The sequence below is a fragment of the Gobio gobio genome (assembly GCF_949357685.1).
Source record: "Gobio gobio genome assembly, chromosome: 8".
Taxonomy (NCBI): Eukaryota; Metazoa; Chordata; class Actinopteri; order Cypriniformes; family Gobionidae; genus Gobio; species Gobio gobio.
The window spans coordinates 21728490-21756137 of NC_137114.1; the positions used below are offsets into that span (position 1 = coordinate 21728490).

The following is a 27648-nucleotide window of genomic DNA, read 5'->3' on the forward strand; positions in this document are numbered from 1 at the left end:
ATGTGCATTGTGGACAATCAAATTCATGCATATAGAAATATAAGTTTGTGAATAGGTTTGATGATATTGTTATTGGAATGGCTTTAAATGATGTCATCATCAGGGGAGGGGTTTAAGCAAAAGCACGCACGCGCATGAACACGCACGCTCGCACACACACACACACACACACACACACACACACACACACACACACACACACACACACACACACACACACACACACACACACACACACACACACACACACACACACACACACACACATGTTTGTTTTTGTGAAATGTGAGGACATTCCATAGGCGTAATGGTTTTTATACTGTACAAACCGTATTTTCTATCCCCTTACACTGCCCCTGCCCCTAAACCTAACCCTCACAGGAGACTGTGCAGTTCACTTTCTGTGAAAAAAAACTTGTTCTGTGTGATTTATAAGCATTTTGAAAAGTGAGGACATGGGGAACGTCCTCATATTTCACCCTCTTTTTGTAATACCTATGTCATACCCATGTCATTATACACATTTGTGTCCTGATATTTCACAAAAACATGCCCACACACACACACACACACACACACACACACACACACACACACACACACACACACACACACACACACACACACACACACACACACACACACACACACACACACACACACACACACACACACACACACACACACACACACACACACACACACACACAGCTGCTTCATCATTGACAAAGAAGACATTTGCATGTTGGTTTCCTACAGTTTCATCCAGAGCTCTTTTTATTTTCTGTCTTATAAAATAAAAAGATTGTTTTAATTATCCTCAGTTACTACCTCTGCCTCAACATTTTCTTATTTGGATTAATTTACTCAAATTGATCAAGTCCTGTCTTGAGAATTTATACAAAATTAGCTTTTAACCCCTATCTATGCTGTTGTGAATTGTCACATGCACTACTTGTCTTGATTTTCCCTCAGTGTTATTGTAGCTACTGTAGTATTATTCATATGCTATTATAACATGTAATACTTTATTTATATTATTATAGCTGTGTCGTTGTTACAAATATTCAGCTAGTTTGTTCTTAGTCTTATTTTCATCAGTCCCCCATGTGTTCCTTTGATTGATCTTCCCGCCACTCCTCTGTTAGCAACATGTTGCACTGACAGGCGATGATGAAGAAGAAGGTGAAGTCTAACACAACGCTAACAAACGAGACCGGACGCCAAACACAGGAAAATTATGAACTTAAGTAGTAACACAAACAAGGTAAATTAATGATACACAGCTGAAAACAACAAACTAATCATGTTAGTAACCTTACACCTGGGACACAGATGAGTCTCTAATCTTAGGCTGGCAACACACTTGAAGATTTTAAGCTCGATTTGCTCCCTCAAGTGATCGGGGGGGTAAAAAATTAAATGTGTGGTGGCATTACGATTATTTTACTGCTCACGATCGCGTCGGAGCACAAATCGTAAATATCAAGCATTGATCGGACTGCCTCCGACGCCAATGATAGCGAGCAAGCTTCACCAACCGGATATTGTGTATTTGAGTTCCTCACCTTCACTTAGGATGCGTCTCAATCAGCTCCCTAGTTCAGTAGTCAGGGCACTGATCAGGAAGTCAGCCCATTGACTTATGTCCTGATCAGTGCCCTCACTACTGAACTAGGGAGCTGATTGAGTGTTTATCTGGTCTCGTTTGCGTTTATGCTATCCATTTGGATTATTCTATTATTATAAAACTCTTCTTAATAAAACTTTTTCATCACCTTCTTCTTCGTGTGTTCCTGCACACTTGCTCACAGTTTCCCTTAATAGTGAATATTAATTTGAATGAATATAATTATTATATTTATTGTGGGGCAACTGCATATTATTTATGTAATTATATTCTCATTTACTTGGGCTGCGTCCAAAAACTCAGGCAGCTGACTTGCTGCCTCACTGCCCTATCAGGTACGTTTGCACACAAAGGTACCTCACGAAACTGATTTCGGACAGCAGCGTAGCGGTGTAATGATCTACAGCAAAATAGATCTGGGGCATAGAAAACAGAATCAATGGGAACAGAAACACTTCAACATAAAAGTCTTGAAACACGAGACAGGAATCATGACAGTGAATTAGTGTTAATATTTTCTTATTTCTTAAGCTTAAACTTTTGACTGTTCTTGTGTAAGACTGCCCTTGTGTAACTTCTTTCCGTTACGTTATGTACACAATATGGACACACCTAGACTGATAAAAATTATTCTGCGGTGAAGTGAATATTACAGAAAAACAAATATTCTTACAGAAGTTAGTTCAGGCAAGAATTTAACAAAATGTCATTTTATTAATGTATTTTGTATGTATTATTGTTATTCGTATTTTTATTTATTTTTTTACAAATTATTTATAAATATATATATTTTTCCCTATCTGCCTGGTCTGATAATACCCTGTATTTGGGTTTTACATAAAAAATAAAATAAAAAATAAACCCCAGCATGTTGTGTCAATTAGGTATTTATTTTTATTGACATGCCATGACAGTTGTTAGCTAAATACATTAATAAATAACTATTGACATTGAAGATGATATAGATGTAATGAAGACCAAGTTCCAAGTGTCAAAGTTATAAAATTAAGTAAAACGTATACTAAAAAAGTTGAGTATGTTGTTTTCATTTTTAGGTTTAGTAACTTGCAGTTTTGTGACATTTGGAGCTCATTTCTACTCAAAATGCCACATTCATCCTCAAAAACTATCCACTGATTATTACCATTACTGTGTGTTGTGCAAGTATTGAGGTCTCTGTGTTCGGTTGGGTACCTCATATTGTGTTGTCATATAAAGTGTAACGCAAACACTTTAATATAGGGCTGAATTCTCGCTATTAACTATGCTTATTAGCATGCATATTACTAGGATATTGGCTGTTTATTAGTACTTATAAAGCACATATTAATGCCCAATTCTGCATGACCTCAATCCTTTCCAATACCTAAACTTAAACGCTACAAAAACTACCTTACAAAAAAATAGGAGTTTATTGAGGCAAAATTCATAGTTAATAGTAAATATGTGTTCCTCATACTAAAGTTTTACCAATTTTTTGAAGTAAACCATACACTTAAATAGCATGGCTTATTTCAGTGCTACATTGTTTGAGTAAAATTGACAAACAAAGAATAAGTATTGCATAGTAAACTTCAAACGAGTAAGTAGAAATTACTCCACAAACTCTAACTGGCCAAGTTAAATGTACTTATTCTATTTGTTAATTTTACTTAACTCAAAACCTGGGGAAAATAAATGCAGAACATGTTCACATAGGACACTATTAACATGACTATATGCATGAAACCATTCAGAAAATTTTGGGCACAAATGGGTTAAAGGAACACTCCACTTTTTTTGAAAATAGGACCTCAATCCTTTCCAATACCTAAACTTAAACGCTACAAAAACTACCTTACAAAAAAATAGGAGTTTATTGAGGCAAAAGTCATAGTTAATAGTGATTATGTGTTCCTCATACTAAAGAGTTACCAATTATTTGAAGTAAACAATACACATAAATAGCATGGCTTAATTCAGTGCTACATTGTTTGATTAAAATTTACAAACAAAGAATAAGTATTGCATAGTAAACTTCAAAGGAGTAAGTAGAAATTACTCCACAAACTCTAACTGGCCAAGTTAAATGTACTTATTATATTTGTTAATTTTACTTAACTCAAGACATACACATTTGAACATTTGCCCCCTCTTAATTGTTACTATATTTCTTAATATGCCATATATGGTGAAGTTTGATCTTTGAGTATGATTGGATGGCCAGGACATCCTGGATGTTATTGCCTGATCTTTGGTGTATAAATATGACCCATCTTCCTTCAATAAATATGAGAATGTTATGGTCGTTTCTGGAACTTCACAAAATATTCCTCTGAGATTCTGAAGGCAACAATTTGAAAACTAAGGTGAGTTATATTCAGAGACTTTCTGAATAAATTAGTATTTTTGTGCTTTGTCTTTTAATGCATTAAGAATCGCAGTGAGTCATTTAACTATTTTAGACATTTCACTTTTCCTGCTTCTTAATTTCAGGTTCATCATGGCAATGTTGAGAAGTTTTCTGCTTCTTTTCATTATCTTCTCCGTGGGGAATGCAGGTAACCAAGACAGAGATTTGTAAAAACCCTTGCTATTTAAAAACATTTTGGAAATGTACAATATTCCATTGACTAATATTTGCATGATTAATGAGGGGTTTACAGTTGTCTAAAGTACACATATTTTCAGCACATAATCACACAAACATAAAATTAAGCTACATAAATAAAAAATAAAAAATTCTTTGCTGTGAATATTACAAGAACCCTATTGTTTATGTACTGGATGCAGTTGATTTTGCCAAAAGATGCCCCTATGGCTGGACAAATTTTGGACTCCGATGCTACAAGTTCATCTCTCATTCAGCTAACTGGATCACAGCAGAGGTAATGTGTGTGTGTGTGTGTGTGTGTGTGTGTGTGTGTGTGTGTGTGTGTGTGTGTGTGTGTGTGTGTGTGTGTGTGTGTGTGTGTGTGTGTGTGTGTGTGTGTGTGTGTGTGTGTGTGGTACGTGTGTGTGTGTGTGTGTGTGTGTGAGAGAGTTAGTGTGTGAGTGTGTGAGTGAGTGAGTGAGTGAGTGAATGAGTGAGAGTGAGAGATAGAGTGTACATATTAAGGACACTTAATATAAAGTGGGAATGGTGATATTTCTATTAAAACTTTCTTCTCTGCAAATAAATAATACAGAAAACTGATACTGAGAAAATTATCAATGAGAGCAGACTTTGTTTGCAAATGATTAAAATGTTGTTTAAAAAGTGCTTTATGTTAAAAAGATTCGATTTTGTATTAACAATAAAAAAATCTGTCTCTTTAGAGAAACTGTCAAAGTCAAAAGGCAAATCTCGCATCTGTGGGTAATAAACGGGAAAATGCTTTCCTGCTGAGTCTGTTGCCTTATTCTTCCACACCTACATGGGTTGGTGGTCATGATGCCGTACAAGTAAGTTTGTCTATAAAACAATTCTGCTTTAAACAGTAAAGGCAACGTTTCTAATGAAGATGGTTTGACTTCCATTAGCTTCTTGTCAGTAATGTACTCTTTGTATTCACTCTCTTCACTCTTAAGGAAGGACATTGGCTCTGGAGTGATGGAACTGTGTTTTTATATTCTAAATGGTGCTCTGGAGAACCTAACAATGCAGGAACTGAGAACTGTTTGGAGATCAACTACTCCTGTAAGATTGCAGTCTGTTTTTTGAATACTTGCAGTTATAATTTACAATACTACAATTTCATATCATACAGTAACATGAAAGGACTCATTTGGATTTCACAAAGTGCCTTAAGCTGAACATTCTTTTTTATTTTGATTCTAACACCATAATGATCAGAATAACTTATTTTATTATTTCACCCTACAGCTTACCGTTGCTGGAACGATGTGCCCTGTTCAAAATCAAGGCACTATATTTGTGCTAAGGACCTGTGAGATCATACAGTCATCCTGCTCCACAGTTACTTTGATTGAACTACATTTACTTTTCCTGATCTTATCTTTGCAAAAATGTTATTCTGAAATCAAATCCCTTTTATACTTTAATCTCTTCTCAATTTCTTCTCTGAAACTCTCCAATTAATAAAAGCATTGATAAAGCAAATCATGTGCATTGTGGACAATCAAATTCATGCATATAAAAATATAAGTTTGTGAATAGGTTTGATGATATTGTTATTGGAATGGCTTTAAATGATGTCATCATCAGGGGAGGGGTTTAAGCAAAAGCACGCACGCGCATGAACACGCACGCTCGCACACACACACACACACACACACACACACACACACACACACACACACACACACACACACACACACACACACACACACACACACACACACACACACACACACACACACACACACACACACACACACACACACACACACACACACACACACACACACACAGCTGCTTCATCATTGACAAAGAAGACATTTGCATGTTGGTTTCCTACAGTTTCATCCAGAGCTCTTTTTATTTTCTGTCTTATAAAATAAAAAGATTGTTTTAATTATCCTCAGTTACTACCTCTGCCTCAACATTTTCTTATTTGGATTAATTTACTCAAATTGATCAAGTCCTGTCTTGAGAATTTATACAAAATTAGCTTTTAACCCCTATCTATGCTGTTGTGAATTGTCACATGCACTACTTGTCTTGATTTTCCCTCAGTGTTATTGTAGCTACTGTAGTATTATTCATATGCTATTATAACATGTAATACTTTATTTATATTATTATAGCTGTGTCGTTGTTACAAATATTCAGCTAGTTTGTTCTTAGTCTTATTTTCATCAGTCCCCCATGTGTTCCTTTGATTGATCTTCCCGCCACTCCTCTGTTAGCAACATGTTGCACTGACAGGCGATGATGAAGAAGAAGGTGAAGTCTAACACAACGCTAACAAACGAGACCGGACGCCAAACACAGGAAAATTATGAACTTAAGTAGTAACACAAACAAGGTAAATTAATGATACACAGCTGAAAACAACAAACTAATCATGTTAGTAACCTTACACCTGGGACACAGATGAGTCTCTAATCTTAGGCTGGCAACACACTTGAAGATTTTAAGCTCGATTTGCTCCCTCAAGTGATCGGGGGGGTAAAAAATTAAATGTGTGGTGGCATTACGATTATTTTACTGCTCACGATCGCGTCGGAGCACAAATCGTAAATATCAAGCATTGATCGGACTGCCTCCGACGCCAATGATAGCGAGCAAGCTTCACCAACCGGATATTGTGTATTTGAGTTCCTCACCTTCACTTAGGATGCGTCTCAATCAGCTCCCTAGTTCAGTAGTCAGGGCACTGATCAGGAAGTCAGCCCATTGACTTATGTCCTGATCAGTGCCCTCACTACTGAACTAGGGAGCTGATTGAGTGTTTATCTGGTCTCGTTTGCGTTTATGCTATCCATTTGGATTATTCTATTATTATAAAACTCTTCTTAATAAAACTTTTTCATCACCTTCTTCTTCGTGTGTTCCTGCACACTTGCTCACAGTTTCCCTTAATAGTGAATATTAATTTGAATGAATATAATTATTATATTTATTGTGGGGCAACTGCATATTATTTATGTAATTATATTCTCATTTACTTGGGCTGCGTCCAAAAACTCAGGCAGCTGACTTGCTGCCTCACTGCCCTATCAGGTACGTTTGCACACAAAGGTACCTCACGAAACTGATTTCGGACAGCAGCGTAGCGGTGTAATGATCTACAGCAAAATAGATCTGGGGCATAGAAAACAGAATCAATGGGAACAGAAACACTTCAACATAAAAGTCTTGAAACACGAGACAGGAATCATGACAGTGAATTAGTGTTAATATTTTCTTATTTCTTAAGCTTAAACTTTTGACTGTTCTTGTGTAAGACTGCCCTTGTGTAACTTCTTTCCGTTACGTTATGTACACAATATGGACACACCTAGACTGATAAAAATTATTCTGTGGTGAAGTGAATATTACAGAAAAACAAATATTCTTACAGAAGTTAGTTCAGGCAAGAATTTAACAAAAGGTCATTTTATTAATGTATTTTGTATGTATTATTGTTATTCGTATTTTTATTTATTTTTTTACAAATTATTTATAAATATATATATATTTTTCCCTATCTGCCTGGTCTGATAATACCCTGTATTTGGGTTTTACATAAAAAATAAAATAAAAAATAAACCCCAGCATGTTGTGTCAATTAGGTATTTATTTTTATTGACATGCCATGACAGTTGTTAGCTAAATACATTAATAAATAACTATTGACATTGAAGATGATATAGATGTAATGAAGACCAAGTTCCAAGTGTCAAAGTTATAAAATTAAGTAAAACGTATACTAAAAAAGTTGAGTATGTTGTTTTCATTTTTAGGTTTAGTAACTTGCAGTTTTGTGACATTTGGAGCTCATTTCTACTCAAAATGCCACATTCATCCTCAAAAACTATCCACTGATTATTACCATTACTGTGTGTTGTGCAAGTATTGAGGTCTCTGTGTTCGGTTGGGTACCTCATATTGTGTTGTCATATAAAGTGTAACGCAAACACTTTAATATAGGGCTGAATTCTCGCTATTAACTATGCTTATTAGCATGCATATTACTAGGATATTGGCTGTTTATTAGTACTTATAAAGCACATATTAATGCCCAATTCTGCATGACCTCAATCCTTTCCAATACCTAAACTTAAACGCTACAAAAACTACCTTACAAAAAAATAGAAGTTTATTGAGGCAAAATTCATAGTTAATAGTAAATATGTGTTCCTCATACTAAAGTTTTACCAATTTTTTGAAGTAAACCATACACTTAAATAGCATGGCTTATTTCAGTGCTACATTGTTTGAGTAAAATTGACAAACAAAGAATAAGTATTGCATAGTAAACTTCAAACGAGTAAGTAGAAATTACTCCACAAACTCTAACTGGCCAAGTTAAATGTACTTATTCTATTTGTTAATTTTACTTAACTCAAAACCTGGGGAAAATAAATGCAGAACATGTTCACATAGGACACTATTAACATGACTATATGCATGAAACCATTTAGAAAATTTTGGGCACAAATGGGTTAAAGGAACACTCCACTTTTTTTGAAAATAGGCTCATTTTACAAGTCCCCTAGAGTTAAATAGTTGAGTTTTACCGTTTTTGAATCCATTCAGCCGATCTTTGTATCTGGCGGTAGCACTTTTAGCATAGCTTAGCATACATCATTGATTCTGATCAGTTCATTAGCATCTCATTCAAAAAATGACCAAAGACACTTTCAATATTTTTCCTATTTAAAACTTGACTCTTCTACAGTTACATTGTGTGCTAAGACCAATTGAAAATGAAAAGTTGCGATTTTCTACACCTATATGGCTAGGAACTACTTTCTCATTCCTGTGTAATAGTCGCGGATCTTCGCGGTCGTACCATGGCTGCAGCAGCACAATGATATTACGCAGCGTCTGAAAGTAGCCCCCAGCTAGGTAACTTTCAATGTGACCGGCACTAAGTTCATGCAGTTGCAGAGAAAGTTTCAGGCTTGCAGCCGACAAATTGTGTTGTGGATTTACCTGTGTGATTAGCTAAAAATATAAAGGATAGCACAAATGTGCTCATAGCTGAATTACATTAGTTTATATAAACCTGAAACTACAAATTTTACAGTCTTTTTGTATTGCTTATGATGTGTTACTTTTAATCTTTTCACTCATATTTACTTTTTTTCAAACATCAAATAGTTTAGGGAAATAGAAAGCAAGAAAACTTTTTCTGGAATACAACTGAATTGTGGGCACAGAAACACTAGAAAATTATTTCCCACAGATTAGAAACGTCTCAGGTTACGTGTGTAACCTCTGTTCCATGAGAACAGGGAACAAGATGCTGCGTCAGCTGACGCTATGGGGAACGCCCGCCAGCGTGACAGGTGTTTGAACTACTATCGAATCACGGCAATCCTATTGACCGGCGACAGACCATGATGTCATCAAGGTGCGAACAGGAAGTATATAAGGGTGCCTTGCAAACATGACACCGCTTTTCACCTGAAGGGACTGTTTGGCAGGCAGGCCCGAGGCATGGCAAAGAGACACAGCATCTCGTTCCCTGTTCTCAGGGAACAGAGGTTACATACGTAACCTGAGACGTTCCCTTTCGAACGCTACTGGGAACAATATACCCACGCGCCATGCCGAGGGGAGTGCATGCCTACTGGCAGTGACAACTGTCAGGACAAGCAAATTCCAGTGAAATGCCTGAACCACCTCTGGTCAGACAAGGCTGTCAGTGACAGCATTCCCTACGGTCATAGCCCAAGCTATAAGCCTGAGTAGAAAACTTCGAACACTAGAGAAGTCCTACCCAGGCCGCTCAAAGGCCTGGATCCAACCAATTCAACAGAAGGGGCTCCTTAAAGGGAATGTGGCTAGGGGGCCCTAGGGCGCCCCAGCCAGCCACTATTCGGGAAACTTCATAGAATGCCACCAGGGAGGCCTGACCTGGTGTCGCTTCCGTGGGACACTTCGGCTGGGCCACCCCTGTCTGTTTGAGAACAGAGCCTCTGGACATTTGCCTCCTGGAGAGACATCCAGCCTAAGGTACTGCGAACTGGCAGTGTCCTCCTCAGACCAGATCTCAGAGACGGGCATCCTGGAGAGCGATACTCAGCATAGCGCTTTCAACCCTTGCTAGCGAGGGGAGTTCATCTGCTTAATCCCAGAATCTACTGAGCTCTTATCTTTATAGAAACGCTCAGGAGGAGTGATAGCAGGTCCCCACTAGCTGTCAGTGTTATGCCAGTTAAGAGTTCCCGAACTGAGAACCCAACCCCTTAGGGAGGCCTAGTGAGGCCAATTATCTGATAGCAGTACATGCTAATTGCCTGATAATCCAAACTGAGAAACTCGCCTAAAGGGAGGCCTGGTCAGGCCTACTACCTGATAGCAGCCGAAGCCAACTGTCACAGTAGCTTGAAAACGGAAACTCGTTTTCTCAGGGAGGCCTGGAGAGGCCTACTACCTGATAGCAAGCTATGCTAGCTACCCGAGCATCCTGACTCGGGAACTCACCCTCAGGGAGGCCTAGTGAGGCCTACTACCTGATAGCAAGCCTTTTAAGGAGCCCTGGAGAGGCTTACTACCTGATAGCATGCTATGCTAGCTACCCGAGCATCCTGACTCAGGAACTCGCCCTCAAGGGAGGCCTAGTGAGGCCTACTACCTGATAGCGGGCCTGCAGGGAGACTTAGTGCAGCCTGCCTCCTGCTAGTGACTCTTGCTAACTGTTTCTCAATTGACTGAAGCCCAGGAACATGTCCTCTGGGGAGGCCTGATGAGGCCTGCTACCTTATGACAAGTCTCCAGAGAGGCCTAGTGAGGCCTACTACCTGCCCATAGCTCATGCAAGCTGCCAAGTGGCTGAAGCTCGAAAACATGCCTCCAGGGGAGGCCTGGTGAGGCCTGCTACCTCACGACAAGTCTTCAGGGAGGCCTAGTGAGGCCTACTGCCTGATAGCGGGCCTTCAGGGAGGCCTGGTGAGGCCTACTACCTGCCAATAGCTCAAGCTAACTGCCAAATGACTGAAGCCCAGGAACGTGCCCTCAGGGGAGGCCCGGGGAGGCCTACTACCTGCCCATAGCTCATGCAAGCTGCCAAGTGGCTGAAGCTCAAAAACATACCTCCAGGGGAGGCCTGGTGAGGCCTGCTACCTCACGACAAGTCTTCACGGAGGCCTAGTGAGGCCTACTGCCTGATAGCGGGCCTTCAGGGAGGCCTGGTGAGGCCTACTACCTGATAGTTCCACATGCCCGCTGCCAGAGGAATCCTGGTCCAGGGGCTCACCTCCAGGGAGGCCTGGTTTTATTGAGGACTGCTTCCTGTAAGCAATTCATGCCTGCTGTTAAGGTGGCTGGGGTCCAGGAACTCGCATCCAGGGGAGGCCTGGTGAGGCCTACAACCCAACAGTGAGCCCATAGGGAGGCCTGAAGGGGCCTACTACCTGCTAATAGTCCATGCTAACTGTCATGGTGATGGGAGCCCACCTTCAGGTAGGCCTAGTGGGGGCCTGCAGGGACGGCTTCCTGGTGGCAGGTATGAGAAACTGGCTGCTATAACCCTGGACTGAGAGTAGCTTCTCTGCTGACTGACAAAAGTAACATCCAACTACTAACTAGGGTTATTAGTTGGGAATTGTTCTGCTACTTGAAGCCGACATCGTTGGGGAGTAAACACATATCGCAATACACATGGGGACGATTTTGCAAGAGGCCTACCAAGGCTGACTACCTATCTAGGTTGCAACTATTAATTTGCTAACCTCCCCAAACGTCGGGACTCGCTCGCAAGGAGGCCTGCTGAGGCCTACTACCTGTCCTGGAGTCAACTGCCAAGACTGCCCCAGCTGGCTGCTCACAGCCGACTGGCTTTTAATATGCCCCATCCTGGGGCTGATCCATCCCAGAGGCCTCCTGGAGCCTACTCTATTACGGCACAGTCTTACCGGCAGCACCTACAAGCTCTGGAACCTAATCACATTGCCCATAGCAGGGTACTCTGCAAAAAACGCCCTGGACCCTCTAAACGGGGGGAGTTCCACATACGCCACCCACCTCCATGGAGGTCCTACTTTTATCAAAGAAACTAGCTCGAGGGTCTAGTTCCGCCTAGTTCAGACTGCACGATTTTCAAACTCGTCGGATCACAGTTCTTTTCACACTGCATGACTACCTTTGGTAGCATTCAGTCACTGCTGTGTTCACACTGCACGATGGATCGGCAACAGGGGGTTTCACACTGCATGACTGTACAAGAGGAAAAATCGCAGACAGCTCTGTCCCGTTCGCGAACTATGTTTCACAAGCAAACACACGCAAGAAGTGAGAAGGAAACAACGCGAGATCACACGTGCGTCAGACCGGAGTTCTCGCCCGAGACTGGAATTGTTATTAAAAATATAGACTGCAGTTCAGAAACTTGCTATCCAAATTGTCTGTGCGCTGATTTGCAGCAAAAAGGAGAAAAAGAAAAAAAGATTTTGGTGGAGGAAATGGTTGGGGAGACACAGGGAGCAAGGATTGAGTTCTGCAAAGACAGTTTGAGGTAAATAAATAATTTTCTGGTCAAGCAAATTCGGACGACTCTACATAAGAGTAGGCTGACATTAGGGATACTAAAAAACTACATTCACTTAGTGAAGGGCCCGGGGCGCCTGCGCTTTAAGCGGACGCCTCCGTAATCCCTAGAAAGCCTAGGCCAATATAGATCTATACCCGAGGCCCGAGAGGGCAACTTTTAACCAGATAAAGGCACTCGGGCAGAAGTGAAAAACTCGAACAACTTAGGTAACACTTTATTTTAAGGGTCCAGAATAATGCATTAGTTAAGCATTAATTAAGGGTTAACTTGTTCACAACTAAGCATTAGTTAAGCACGGACACACTGGTAATTAATGATTAACTTTACATTTTAAGGGTCCGTAATTATGTATTAGTTAAACTAGTAATTATTGATTTGCTTGCTCACAAATATGCATTAGTTAAGCATGGACACAATAGTTATTAATGATTAACTTAACATTACAGTAAGGGCATATTAGACATTTATTACAACTTAATAAGCCATATATTATTTTTCTGTAGCTATGTAATTATATGTCTGTATTTTCTGTTAAGTTAACTGAACAATTATCATTAATTATGGCACTTATTCAGTGATATTTAAGTTTATTAACCAGAATAAGCCAATAATTAAGCCTAACTACCATTAATACAGTACTAATAAAGGCAATTTGACCCCCTATTCTAAAGTGAAAGTTTAATCCTCATTAATTATGGCACTTATTGAGTGATTTTTAAGTTTATTGACCAGAATAAGCAGCTTTTACAGACACAAAACATACTTTTGTTGTATATTTGGATATTTGGATAAATGGTTTAAGGTAAGGTTAACATTGAAACAAACATATTATGTATTACAGAAAGATGTACAATTCCCCTTTAACCATTTTATAGATGTTATATCCCTAAACCCAAACATAACAAACAGAGAATAAAAAAATGACAATACAACTTAATGAGCAGAAATGTTTTGGAAAATTAAAATTTTTGTAACAATATAGCATTACAATTATATGTTGAGCCAGTAATCTAACTCAAACCTCTAAACCTACATATAACCATGTAACGTTAGGGTGAACTTATAAAGAAAAAACATAACAAAAGTGTAATCACAATAATTTCTTTATTGTGAAAATTAGGGATGCACCGAAATGAAAATTCTTGGCCGAAACCGAAAACCGGAAAAGAGGAAACAAAGGCTGAAAACCGAAAACCGAAACACCGAAATAAATTATGCCAATTATTAGTACCATTGCATCTATGACTATGACTGTGTACTAACTTAACTAAAATCAAGGCATTGCAATTGCAAAAATTAATATTAAAGTTTCAAAGAATAAATCAATTACAAATTATGCCAATATTTATTTAGCACATTGCAACAATGCACAGAATAAAATAAAATTCAAACTAAAATGTTTAACTTGACCCCACTCATGTGTACATTAAATAATAATGTACAGGCCTACAGAAAGGTTTTAAAATTAAATGTTCTCTCATAAAAACAAAGTGCATTTAGGTCTAGTGCATTTAAAAATGTTCTCTGTAGGACTACTACAAGAAAGTGCATTCAGAACAAGTGCAACTGCTTAAAGATACAACTACTTTCTCTGTAGGCCTTCAACATAATAGTGTATCAAAGTAAAGACTGCCATAGCCCATATGTTAACTGTAGAATAGGGATAGCGGTACACAAAACTGACGGTTCGGTACGGGTTCGGTACAGCAGTTTTACAAAATGACTTTTTATTTATTTGTATTGGTCTACTGAAAAAAAAAAGTATCTGTCCTTAAATAAATTATATTATAACTAAATGTTTATTGAAGATATTGCTGTAAACTATATAGGGAGCCCTTACTTGCACATTTATATTAAAGGTTAACAACAGAGCCCAAACTATTAGCCTAAATTCAGTTGCTATTTATTTTTTAGGTCTAATAATCAACACTCAAATAACATAGTACGCATTCTACGCAAACATGTAAACTTCACATAAGGCAGTATTTGCAATAACTTCTAAATCTAATTATAAAATATTTTTTTATCCAATTCGTTGTTGAAATATGATCATTTGTGTCTGTCATTTTCATGACAGGTTTATTTAAACATACATGAAATAATCAAGATATCATTAACAGGTTAAGTAGAATATAATGAATATAACAGCTAATATAGGTCATATATTTAGTGAAAGAGTTGATTTCTCAAGTGAACTAACAGCTGTGGACACTGAATGACTGCCTGAGGTAAATGTGATGCTAACCACATGACTGTTTAGTTTAGCCTCAGTTATATTGAGGTCTTTCCGCCGTTGAAACACTGACTGAGCGATTACACCACATATGCTACGTGACCGTAAGTTGTGTCCTCAATGTTCATTCATGTTTATTATTAAGGAAAAGATGATCGATCGCGCTCACAGATGATCGCGTTCACGCGCGCGCCGCGGCTTGAACTGTGATGTGATCAGTGATGCCACATTAAAGAGCGTCAAAATGGCATTTATCGTTTGAATTTCGTGATACATGTTGATCGATGTTGGTGTGGGAACTCGGATTGAAGTGTGTTCCGCGCTTAAAGGTCCCATGGCATGGCATTTTTGCTATTATTTTATAATGTTTCCTGAGGTGTACTTATATTGTTAGTATGATTTTTACATCATAAAATGTCCTAATTTAGAAATAAAAGGCATTTTTTCAATACTGATGTTTGCCCTGTGGCTGAATGCCCTGTTTCAAGAGGCGTGTCTGCTGTGAGACTTCAGTAAAAACGCCCACTGTTGTGATTGGCTGACATCTTTGCATTTGAAATGAGCGGAGGGGGCGTGGTTTAACGAGGTCTACGAGGCACGAGCAGGCACGAGCTGCTGCCAGAGAGACGGATGGACCGGAGTTCACTTCACATCAGTTCTCAGCACGTCTCAGTTCAGTGAACTGTTGTAGTTACAGCATATACTTCAGGTTATTAGTCTATTTCTAGTCGGAGGGACTGTCACTCATGTCAGAAAGTTAGTAACTTTGGTAAATTATGGATCAGCGCTGACTGGAGACGCGAACCGTTTAGAACGATTCAGTCCGATTTGGTGAACTGGTTCGGTTCACTAAAAAGAACCGGTTCAAAAGAAAGATTGTTCGCGAACCGGACATCACTAATGTACCAGAGACGGAGCTCAGCGATTGCTAACAAAGTTATTTATAGTAACTACTGAGTTGTGAGGGCGCTGTCTGTCAGCGTGAGTTTATTGTGTTTGTATCTGAGAGTTCTGAATAAACACGAGTCCCAGTCACACCGAGTCCGTCCTCATCATTATTACCAACTTTGTAACACATGCAAAGTACCATTACAGCTGTCGAGATGAACGAGTTACGAGTAAGTGTTGATAATAGCATTATTTTTAGATATGTTCCTATCCTATAAAAAAGCGTCAGTGACGTGCATTGAGTACACAGCGCAAACAAGGACACAACAGCAGTAATCGAATGTAATCCAGTTTATTGTGGGGATAGCTGCCTAGCCGGATACCCTCACGCTTACCCCCCTTCTGCTTAATCTCGCGCCGCGTTTGGTGCCTCCGCTATGGGCCAGATGCAGTACTGGGGGTCGGGGATGTTGAAGGCCGACCGGCCAGTGCAGCCCGAGCCTCGGCATGCGTGAGGTTTGTCTCTAAAGAGATGTGAGTCTGCTGATGTTGAGCAGAAACGACTGTATGCACATTTTAGAACAGATAGACGCGACGAGGACTTACAAAAACACTGACTCACAAGATAGAAAACACGAAAACACCGTTCTGTCTGGAGAGAGAGAAGCCACGAAGTGTGCACGAATAATAAATAATTAGCTACACATCAGAAATCACTGATCACAGATCAGAAGTAACTGAAAAAAGACTTCTGTTTTCATTTGTACATCCAAACACTGAGAAACTGCCAGCGTTCACTCATTCACAAGCAATGATCTCTCGAGCGCTTGCATGGGCGTGCCAGATTCTCTGGGCGGAGGAAAGGGAGGTAACCGTTCCTGCTTGGACGTCAAACCAGGAGACTTCAGGATTGGCTAGTCTGGCCTGTCATTTTCTCAAAGGCAGAGAAAGACAGCCAGAACTCGGGTTTACACCGATCAACATTTCTATTCACTTGGGGACAATATTCAGGCTAGGGGAACTCATATTAATGTTGAAAAACCTCATAAAATGAAAATTTCATGCCATGGGACCTTTAAAACGTGCCCACTGTTAAAGATTGCATAAAGATTGTCTGGTCCTCTTCTCATCGAGAACATGAGCTCTGGCTGTCAGTGCTTGTGCATGGAGCAGACGTGGGTGTTTCTCAGATATACTGAAACACGTCCACACCGCAGACATGTTCCTTCAGACAAGCACGTGCAGGTCGCGGTTTCTGTTTGCGTCATCACAACATTTCGGCCATATTGTTTTGTGATAAAAGTCTTTCGGCCGAAAACCGAAAATGCACTTTTGGGCCATTTTCGGCCGAAAAGTTTCGGTGGCCGAATATTCGGTGCATCCCTAGTGAACATGTCAAAAGCGGTACCAATAGTAGTCCAAATGACGATGTGTTGCAGTCGGAGTCCTCTCCATAGACAGTAAAAGAGAGGTCCTCTCTGGCGAAGGCGCGCACGTTTCTCATTCAAACACTAAAACACGGCATGTCGCAATCTGTGACGAAGCAGGCAAGAGCCAATGAGCGTTTGATATCACTGCCGTAAAGCGAGATTTTTGAATTTATAACGTGCGCGGATCGGGATTTGTTTATGGTCGCTGTTGAACATGAAGATGAAGATCGCTGGATAAAGAAGCTCCTCGTATGGATTCTAAAGATGTGGATTACAGCGAACAAATTAAATTGGTGTATTTTGTGAATTTATGTTGCGTTTTGGTGTACTTTTTAGTCATTGTGTCCACGGCAAACAAAATAAGTATTACATGATAAATAATGGTTAAATGATTACAGAAATGTTATTCATTTTAGAGTTTTAAAGTGAAGTTTTGTTTAACGTAATCCTTTGAACCGAGTTTGCAGCAGAAGTCACAAACAGCGAAATGTTTAGTGATAACTCAATAAGTGCCATAATTAATGAGGATCCAACTTTCACTTTAGAATAGGGGGCGAAATTGCCTTTATTTGTACTGTATTAATGGTAGTTGGGCTTAATTATTGGCTTATTCTGGTTAATAAACTTAAATATCACTGAATAAGTGCCATAATTAATGAGGATTAAACTTTCACTTTAGAATAGGGGGTCACATTTTCTTTATTAGAACTGTATTAATGGTAGTTAGGCTTAATTATTGGCTTATTCTGGTTAATAAACTTAAATATCACTGAATAAGTGCCATAATTAATGAGAATAAAACTTTCACTTCAGAATAGGGGCTCAAATTGTCTTTATTACACTATTTTAGCAATTTATAACGGCAAAATCAGCAGTTATTAAACATAATTACTAGCTTATTGTTCAGTTAACTTAACAGAAAATACAGACATATAATTACATAGCTCCAGAAAAATAATATATGGCTTATTAAGTTGTAAATAATGTCTAATATGCCCTTACTGTACTGTTAAGTTAATCATTAATAACTATTGTGTCCATGCTTAACTATTGCATAATTGTGAACAAGCAAATCATTAATTACTAGTTTAACTATATGCATAATTATGGACCCTTAAAATGTAAAGTTAATCATTAATTACTAGTGTGTTAGTGCTTAACTAATGCTTAGTTGTGAACAAGTTAACCCTTAATTAATGCTTAACTAATGCATTATTCTGGACCCTTAAAATAAAGTGTTACCAGAAAAGGTATGCCTAGCAATACGCTACATACCCGCAGGAATGAGCGGTGCCTTCCCAGAGCTACTAACACATTTATAAGGTCTTGGGAGGTCTATAAACTGTTCTTCAACCACAGCGAGCAAAATGGCTCTTTCTATATACGTGTATGTATGTGTATATCAGTGGCGGCTACTGGTCTGTCAGAGAGGGGAAGCTCATTTTCGGCCTACATCATAAAATTGTCTATTTATTTAAAAGTAAATTCTGCCCTACGTTCCTTTTCAAGAAAATGGTCTGTGAGTCTTTTGAGTCTTTTCAAGTGACTTGACCAGTGTCCTCTCAATGGCCAGCAGAGCTAGGCTGCTTAAACGGCCTTGGCCCATTGTGTTTTTGGGCCCCGACGGGGGCCCCATTGGGCCAGCCCACTCCCCATTCACCCCCAGAGACGCTTAGCGTCCGTGGGTGGGACATAATCGCAGCGTTTATCCAATGACCGTCTAGTTTCGAAGCGCTGAAAAAAAACGTTCAAAGCAGCCCCATTGAAGTCAATGGATGCTGTGCTTCAATAGGGAAATGCACTGTGACGCTGTGGGAATGTATGAGAAGGAAATCGAGTCAGCCGACCTGCTATATGTAACTGATTCTGAACGAACTCGTCTTTGAGATGAACGTTTTCTAACGCATTTTTAGTCAATAAAATGTTAATACAATAGTACATATTTGACCATTAATTTTGTGACATTATAAGGGAAGCCGAGCTTCCCTTGCAGTCTTAAAGAAATCGCCACTGGTGTATATATATATATATATATATATATATATATATATATATATATATATATATATATATATATATATATATATATATATATATATATATATATATATATATATATATGTTTTTATTTTTTTAATTTATTTATTTATTTTTCTTTCTTGCTGGCTCTCTACTAGCAACACTAGCTCACCATGGAGCCCAAGTAACTGGTGTGTAATGATCATTCTAGACACCTAACGGGGAACTACAGGACCTACAGAAATATCAAAATGATCCATAGCGACCACCTGCGCGCCATGATATCCACCCATAAGCTTCATTCACAATATGTCTGCTTAGGTGCACCACTTCCACGGGCCTGATGGGGGCGCATTCACAGAGCAGCCAGGCGGGCCCTAGAATATCATCATCACGGGCCCATCCAGGCCGGATGTAAGAAGCGTCTGGGGGGATGATGAAGAAGAGGAGTTAGGGTCAATGCAATTCTTAGCTCACCCTCAGGGAAGAGACCATCATCAATGCTGACTGTGTTTTGTGATACACAGCTCCTATTTCTCCCGGGAGTCTGCCTCTCTGTGCCCCACCCTCGACCAAGGGGGCGCACGAGAGGCAATGCTGGCCCTCGGGGTCCGTCTCCGGTCCTCGGACCGTGACGCCTCCTGCCTGCCTGGGACCCGGATCTCAGTGGTATGCAGGTCTTTAGATGCTGCCGAATGCACCTCCGCGATGCTGGCCCTCGGGCCCAGTCTCCGCCTGTTGCGTGACCACCGCATCATGAATACATCCCCTGATCGAGATCCCTCAGCAAACCTGCCTGGTGAGCATGAAACACCACAATGGTGTAAGAAGTAGCATTGGGCTGACCTGCTGTCGTGTATGCCCTGCCATTAAAGCGACACATCGTTTAGGTGGTAGGGTTGGAGCTCTCAGTGTCCTCGTCCACTCAGATGCGAGATTGCAAACATCCCGTTAATCGGTGGCGATGGCACATACCCGTATTCTCCTATCCTCCTGACATCAGCGACATACCGATGATGTCAGTGAATATGAGCCGAGTATGGGTTATTCCATGCCCCCTCGATCTAAATAGGAAGATCAGGAAGGAATGAAAGCCCAACTGAGCCGATGATTTATGGCTGGGGAGAAATCGATCGTTTAAGCTAACACGAGCGATCTCTCCTCTAACGCGCCAACATGGCAGCCGCAGCCCGCCTGCAGCGCGTTTCATACCATTCAGCGGTTCAGCATACACAGTCGGGATGGCTGAGAAGATTAATTTCCCTTCTCACCGCCATCCCAAGAGCACTTGCAGATAAGTCTCGTCAGCCGCCAGATCGTCAGAGGGAAGAACGCCTTCCCTTCCCACAACCACCAAAGACTGTGGGCCCAGCTCGCTCTGCCCCTCCTCCTGTGAGATTTCTTCGGTCACAACGCCAGGGCACACACCCTCCTCCATCTGCACCAAAAACAACTGATACCAGCTCTCAGTGATGTGTTCTTGGTCCTTGCAACGTCAACAGCACCCTTATCAAATGTTTACAAAACAAGCGGGAAACTAGTGTGCCTGTCTCTTTCTCTATTTCTGTTCTGTTACGTGATAGAAAGTCTAAGGCCTTCTCAAGCCGTATGGCAAACCCATCTAATCTGCTGCCTGTTATCTGTCAAACTAAGATTACTGTGGGGGAAAAAAATTAAATTAATACTGTTAAGTTAGCACTTTTAAACATCCGTTCACTTAAAAACAAATCATTTCTAGTCAACGACTTAATAACCTCAAACAACCTAGATGTTTTGCTTCTAAATGAAACATGGCTAGAAGACAGCTGCAGTGCAACAGTCCTCAATGAAACAGCCCCTCCTAACTTTACTTTTATGAGTGTCTGCAGAGCAGTCAGGAGTGGTGCGGGGGTTGTTGCTCTTTTTAAAGATGTCTATCAATGTAAGCAAGTATCATTTGGTGACTATTTGTCTCTAGAATATCTGGGCATTGTGCTAAAAGGTGCTCCACGCATCCTGCTTATCATTATTTACAGGCCTCCAAAATATTGTCCAGCCTTTATTGATGAATTAACAGAGCTGTTATCAGCAATCACATCTGAGTATGACTGTTTTGCTATTGCTGGGGATTTTGACATTCACATTGACAATGCTGAATCCAGTACAACAAAATATCTCATGACTGTTCTTAACACTTGATTTGACACAACATGTACATAGACCCACACATGATCGTGGACACACTCTAGATTTACTTATCAGTAAGGGTCTAAACATTTCATCGATAGTTTTTAAGGATGTGGCACTGTCTGATCATTTCTGTATTTTCTTTGATATATCAATCTCTCCTGCCATTGAAACTAGATCTGTCTCTGTCAAAAAGAGATGCTTAAATGAGAACACTAGTGTGCTGTTTATGAAGGCTATATCTCTAACACCAAGCATATCTGCAGACTCTGTTGATTTTCTCCTTGACTCTTTTAACGCAAAAGTTAAGAGTTTGATGATATTGCTCCTGTGAAAGTCATAAAAAAGAGTGGCGCTACAGTCTGAGTGCTTAGTGCTTGTGCTCTACAGGGGCTCGATGAACTGGACCAGCCTATTTTCCACACGGCGGGGGTTTTATACGTTCCCCATACGTAATGTCGAGAGACCGACTCGATAAGGGAACGTCTCTGGTTACTCACGTAACCGTAGTTCCCTGAGAGGAGGGAACGAGACATTACGTAAATTGCCGTGTGGAGAGCCCCGGCCTCAATAGCTCTCGTTCAGTCGAAAGATTCTGAGGTTTTTTGGCGCCCGACGTCGCCTATATTGGAGGCTGTCAACCAATCAGGCGAGGGCTCGCGCCATTGGCTATTTGCAAGCAAAAGAGTTATTCAAATCAGGCTTCAGCATTTTCGAAGAAATGGATTTCCCCATACGTAATGTCTCGTTCCCTCCTCTCAGGGAACTACAGTTACGTGAGTAACCAGAGACGTTTTAATTATACTTTTTATTTATTTATTTTTTATTTTGTTAAGGCTGACTGGGTGGAAGAGGTTGAGAGACGGGGGAGTGATAAATCGGAATCCCTCTGGCGCGAGGACGATCCGTTTAGATCTGCTCTGACGGATAGATCTGTATAGCCTTGATAGTAAGAGGAAGGACCGTGTAGATCTGCTCTGACGGTCGAACAAAGTAGAGAGAGCCCTGGTGTTCTTGTCCAGGAAGATTTGTCTGTAAGGGTAATGTTTAAATGCACAGTTACCTGACAAACATTTTTTGAGTACTCCCTCCGGTGCGAGGAAGACCTGTTTAGATCTGCTCTGACGGGTAAAACATCTAGAGAACGGCCTCAAGTTAGGCTAAGAAGATTTGTCTGTAAGGGTACTGTCTAAACGCAGTTACCTGACAAATATTTTTAAAGTAAACCTGACTCTCCATTTTCTTCCACCCTAGATAGGGGATTTCATCTTTATTTTTTATTTTCTTTTAATTCCTATTATAACTGTTATACTATATATATTTTAATTTTTTTATTTTATTCACTTATGAATATTTTAACCTCATTTCTGTGTAAAGCACTTTGAATTGCCACTGTGTATGAAATGTGCTATACAAATAAATGTGCCTTGCCTTGCCTTGCCTTATATAAGTATCATTAAAAAATATTACGATGTAAGCTATTAACGTTTTAAAATTTCACATTTAAATAAATCTAGCGTTTGATCATTTCTAAATATGTATTCAAATGCAAAACCTAAAAATAAGTAAGCCGTTATGATCTGCAATACTTTTTATTGAGCAACTATAATGTATATTTATTAAAGAGCCTTACAGGCACCTAGTGGGTAAACCCTGGCATTAAAAATTAAATGTATTATTTTTCCAGCCACAAAATGACTCTAATTGGAATTCTCTATTTTAACCTTAATTACTACACTAATTGTAATATAAATAATAACAAATATTATAAGAAAAATATTTAATTCATTAAATGGTCATTAATGGACCATAATTATTGCACAAATAGTCTATTTATAGCCTATTTAGTACCAAAAGATCTGCTCAAAATATTCAATAAATATTATTAAACTCAAATATAGAACAATTATTTAATTGAAAAATAGTTAAGGTGTATGGTCACATTTGACCATCAATGAGTGAGTGTGACCAATTAGTAAGGAATACCTGAGGGCTAAATACAAGAAAAACATTAACATTAATGTTAACAATGTTGCATCTCCATCACTCTCCATAATAAAATTATACTGTAAGTATGGTTGACATAATAATCAATGCACACTATGCTGTACTGTTTACCAAAAATTGCTGCAAATGCCTGTATAGTGAAGCTGTTGTCCATTCATTGCATTCATTGCATTGACGTAGCGCTGGTTTGTTTGGAACTATTGAGCACTCTGTGAACCACATGACCGCACACGCTGCCGGGAGATGAGAGCATGTCGCAACTCTGTTTTTCAAGGCCTCTGGCTTTAACTGTTATGCCACATTAGCGCCAAAACGCAATTTATTGTTTGAATTTCGTATAACAAATTTAAAAGCTTAGACTTTGTTTCAGATCAAAAGCAGGTTGGGCAATTTGAGAGCGAGAGACGCGCATGAGTGACAGAGAGAGACGGAGGGAGAGTAGGGAAAGGAAATGCAGCTGAAGGAATACGCGTTTTAAATAGCGTTAAAAAATGAATAACGACACGGAATATGTGGTGGCCGCTATTGATTCTGTGATTCCCACTTTCAATACATTTTGATAACATGATAGTTGATAGTTTTAGAGTGGCTGGCATGACAGAGGGGGGCTAAAACCCCCCTAAAAACGGTCTAGAATGCTCTAGACTAATGTCTGCTCTGGATAGATTACCTATACATAGAAATGCATCACCCTTTTAGAACATTTAAATGGGGGTCTACTGCTTTCATGTCTAACTTTACATGTCTAACTTTACATAGTGACACACACAATATATCATGGCATTATCCCTGGATAACTTTGGATTCACTATGTTCGTGTTGTTAACATTCATGTTTGTGGCTGTCTATTTTCAGCTAGAAGCATGCAATATCCAGTTGGTGAAGCTTGCTCACTCTCATTGGCTATCGGTTATCACGTCGGAGGAAGTCCGATCAATGATTGATATTTACGATTTGTGCTCTAACGCGATCGTGAGCAGTAAAATAATCGTAATGCCACCACACAACCCACATGAAAAAAATACTATATTATAGTAAAATTACTCTTCTATAGTGTTTTTGAACCGTACTATAGTAAATATACTACAGTAAATTAACAAAGTGTATTAAATACTATAATATACTACAATATAATACAATGTACTGTAGTATCTTTACTATAGTATGGTTCAAAAACACTATAGTATTTACTAGAGTAATTTTACTGTAATTTTACTATAATGTACTATAGTATTTTTTTCATGTGATTGATTATTTTTTGGACACGCCCCACCCGATCACTTGAGAGTGCAAATCGAGCTTAAAATCTTCAAGTGTGTGGCCAGCCTTTAAGGGTGCGTCTCAATCAGCTCCCTAGTTCAGTAGTCAGGGCACTGATCAGGACATAAGTCAATGGGCTGATCCCTGATCAGTGCCCTGACTACTGAACTAGGGAGCTGATTGAGACGCATCCTAAGATTAGAGACTCATCTGTGTCCCAGGCGTAAGGTTACTAACATGATTAGTTTGTTGTTTTCAGCTGTGTATCATTAATTTACCTTGTTTGTGTTACTACTGAAGTTCATAATTTTCCTGTGTTTGGCGTCCGGTCTCGTTTGTTAGCGTTGTGTTAGACTTCACCTTCTTCTTCATCATCGCCTGTCAGTGCAACATGTTGCTAACAGAGGAGTGGCGGGAAGATCAATCAAAGGAACACATGGGGGACTGATGAAAATAAGACTAAGAACAAACTAACTGAATATTTGTAACAACGACACAGCTATAATAATATAAATAAAGTATTACATGTTATAATAGCATATGAATAATACTACAGTAGCTACAATAACACTGAGGGAAAATCAAGACAAGTAGTGCAAGTGACAATTCACAACAGCATAGATAGGGGTTAAAAGCTAATTTTGTATAAATTCTCAAGACAGGACTTGATAAATTTGAATAAATTAACCCAAATAAGAAAATGTTGAGGCAGAGGTAGTAACTGAGGATAATTTAAAAAATTGTTGTATTTTATAAGACACAAAACAAAAAGAGCCCTGGATGAGGTCCATATTTGCTTCCAATCCACTTTAGGAAACAAACATGCACATGTCTTCTTTGTCAATGATGAAGCAGCTGTGTGTGTGTGTGTGTGTGTGTGTGTGTGTGTGTGTGTGTGTGTGTGTGTGTGTGTGTGTGTGTGTGTGTGTGTGTGTGTGTGTGTGTGTGTGTGTGTGTGTGTGTGTGTGTGTGTGTGTGTGTGTGTGTGTGTGTGTATGTGTGTGTGTGTGTGTGTGTGTATGGGGGCATGTTTTTGTGAAATATCAGGACACAAATGTGTATAAATGACATGGGTATGACATAGGTATTACAAAAAGAGGGTGAAATATGAGGACGTTCCCCATGTCCTCACTTTTCAAAATGCTTATAAATCACACAGAATGAGGTTTTTTTCACAGAAAGTAAACTGCACAGTCTCCTGTGATGGGTAGGTTTAGGGGCAGGGGCAGTGTAAGGGGATAGAAAATACAGTTTGTACGGTATAAAAACCATTACGCCTATGGAATTTCCTCACATTTCACAAAAAAAAAAACGTGTGTGTGTGTGTGTGTGCATTTGCTTAAACCCCTCCCCTGATGATGACATCATTTAAAGCCATTCCAATAACAATATCATCAAACCTATACACAAACTTATATTTTTATATGCATGAATTTGTCCACAATGCACAATTTGCTTTATCAATGCTTTTATTAATTTGAAGAGTTTCAGTGAAGAAATTGAGAAGAGATTAAAGTTTAAAAGTAACTGTGGAGCAGGATGACTGCATATGATCTCACAGGTCCTTAGCACAAATATAGGACAATGAGCTTGAACAGGGCACATCGTTCCAGCAACGGTTAGCTGTAGGGTGAAATAATAAAATAAGTTATTCTGATCATTATGGTGTTAGAATCAAAATAAAAAATAATGTTCAGCTCAAGGCACTTTGTGAAATTATTTCATGTTACTGTATGATAGGAAATTGTAGTATTGTAAATTATAACTGCAAGTATTCAAAAAACAGACTGCATTCTTACAGGAGTAGTTGATCTCCAAACAGTTCTCGGAACCCCTTGAATTGTTAGGTTCTCCAGAGCACCATTTAGAATATAAAAACACAGTTCCATCACTCCAGAGCCACTGTCCTTCCTTAAGAGTGAAGAGAGTGAATACAAAGAGTACATTACTGACAAGAAGCCAATGGAAGTCAAACCATCTTCATTAGAAAATTTTCCTTTACTGTTTAAAGCAGAATTGTTTTATAGACAAACTTACTTTTACACCATCATGACCACCAATCCAAGAATGTTTGGAAAGAATAAGGCAACAGACTCAGCAGGAAAGCATTTTCCCGTTTATTACCCACAGATGCGAGATTCGCACTTTGACTTTGACAGTTTCTCTAAAGAGACAGATTTTTTTTATTGTCAATACAAAATTTAATCTTTTTAACATAAAGCAATTTTTAAACAATATTTTAGTCATTTGCAAACATAGGCTGCTCTGATTGATAATTTTCTCAGTATCAGTTTTCTGTATTATTTATTTGCAGAGAAGAAAGTTTTACTATAAAAAATGTAAATATCACCATTCCCACTTTATATTAAGTGTCTTTAATATGCACTCTCTCTCTCTCTCTCTCTCTCTCTCTCTCTCTCTCTCTCTCTCTCTCTCTCTCTCTCTCTCTCTCTCTCCCTCTCTCTCTCTCACACACACACACACACACACACACACACACACACACACACACACACACACACACACACACACACACAAACAAACAAACACACACACACACACACACACACACACACACACACACACACACACACACACACACACACACACACACACACACACACACACACACACACACACACACACACACACACACACACACACACACACAACAAACAAACACACACACACACACACACACTCCATAATGTTTTTTTCTAATGTACAAACTGTATAATCTTCAAACTGGGTGAACAGTGTGTGGTCAATGAAAATGTGTTCTGATATATATTCCTCACAGAAAATGAACCAAGGCCAATGAGTCTCAGTTTGAAAGAATAATTAATCGTATCATTTTTCTTTTGATAAAAAATGAAAACGGGTCCAACA

The 27648-nt window shown here is 39.3% G+C and overlaps 1 protein-coding gene across 1 annotated transcript; it reads left to right on the forward strand.

Annotated features, from left to right (window-relative positions):
- Positions 1–3898: 3898 nt before the first annotated feature.
- Positions 3899–5713, forward strand: LOC307130256 (galactose-specific lectin nattectin-like). Its single transcript, XM_079823230.1, has 6 exons — positions 3899–3978; positions 4106–4170; positions 4403–4497; positions 4928–5053; positions 5180–5288; positions 5475–5713. The coding sequence occupies exons 2-6, from the start codon at positions 4113–4115 to the stop codon at positions 5540–5542; spliced, it is 456 nt and encodes a 151-aa protein (XP_079679356.1). The 5' UTR covers positions 3899–3978; positions 4106–4112; the 3' UTR covers positions 5543–5713.
- The last annotated feature ends 21935 nt before the right edge of the window (positions 5714–27648 follow it).

Excerpts from the sequence above, each read along its gene's own strand:
- LOC307130256 (XM_079823230.1), top strand. The coding sequence starts at position 4,113 with ATGGCAATGTTGAGAAGTTTTCTGCTTCTTTTCATTATCTTCTCCGTG. Across the intron at positions 4,171-4,402 it reads CTTCTCCGTGGGGAATGCAG|TTGATTTTGCCAAAAGATGC; the intron begins GTAACCAAGACA and ends TACTGGATGCAG. Across the intron at positions 5,054-5,179 it reads GTGGTCATGATGCCGTACAA|GAAGGACATTGGCTCTGGAG; the intron begins GTAAGTTTGTCT and ends TTCACTCTTAAG.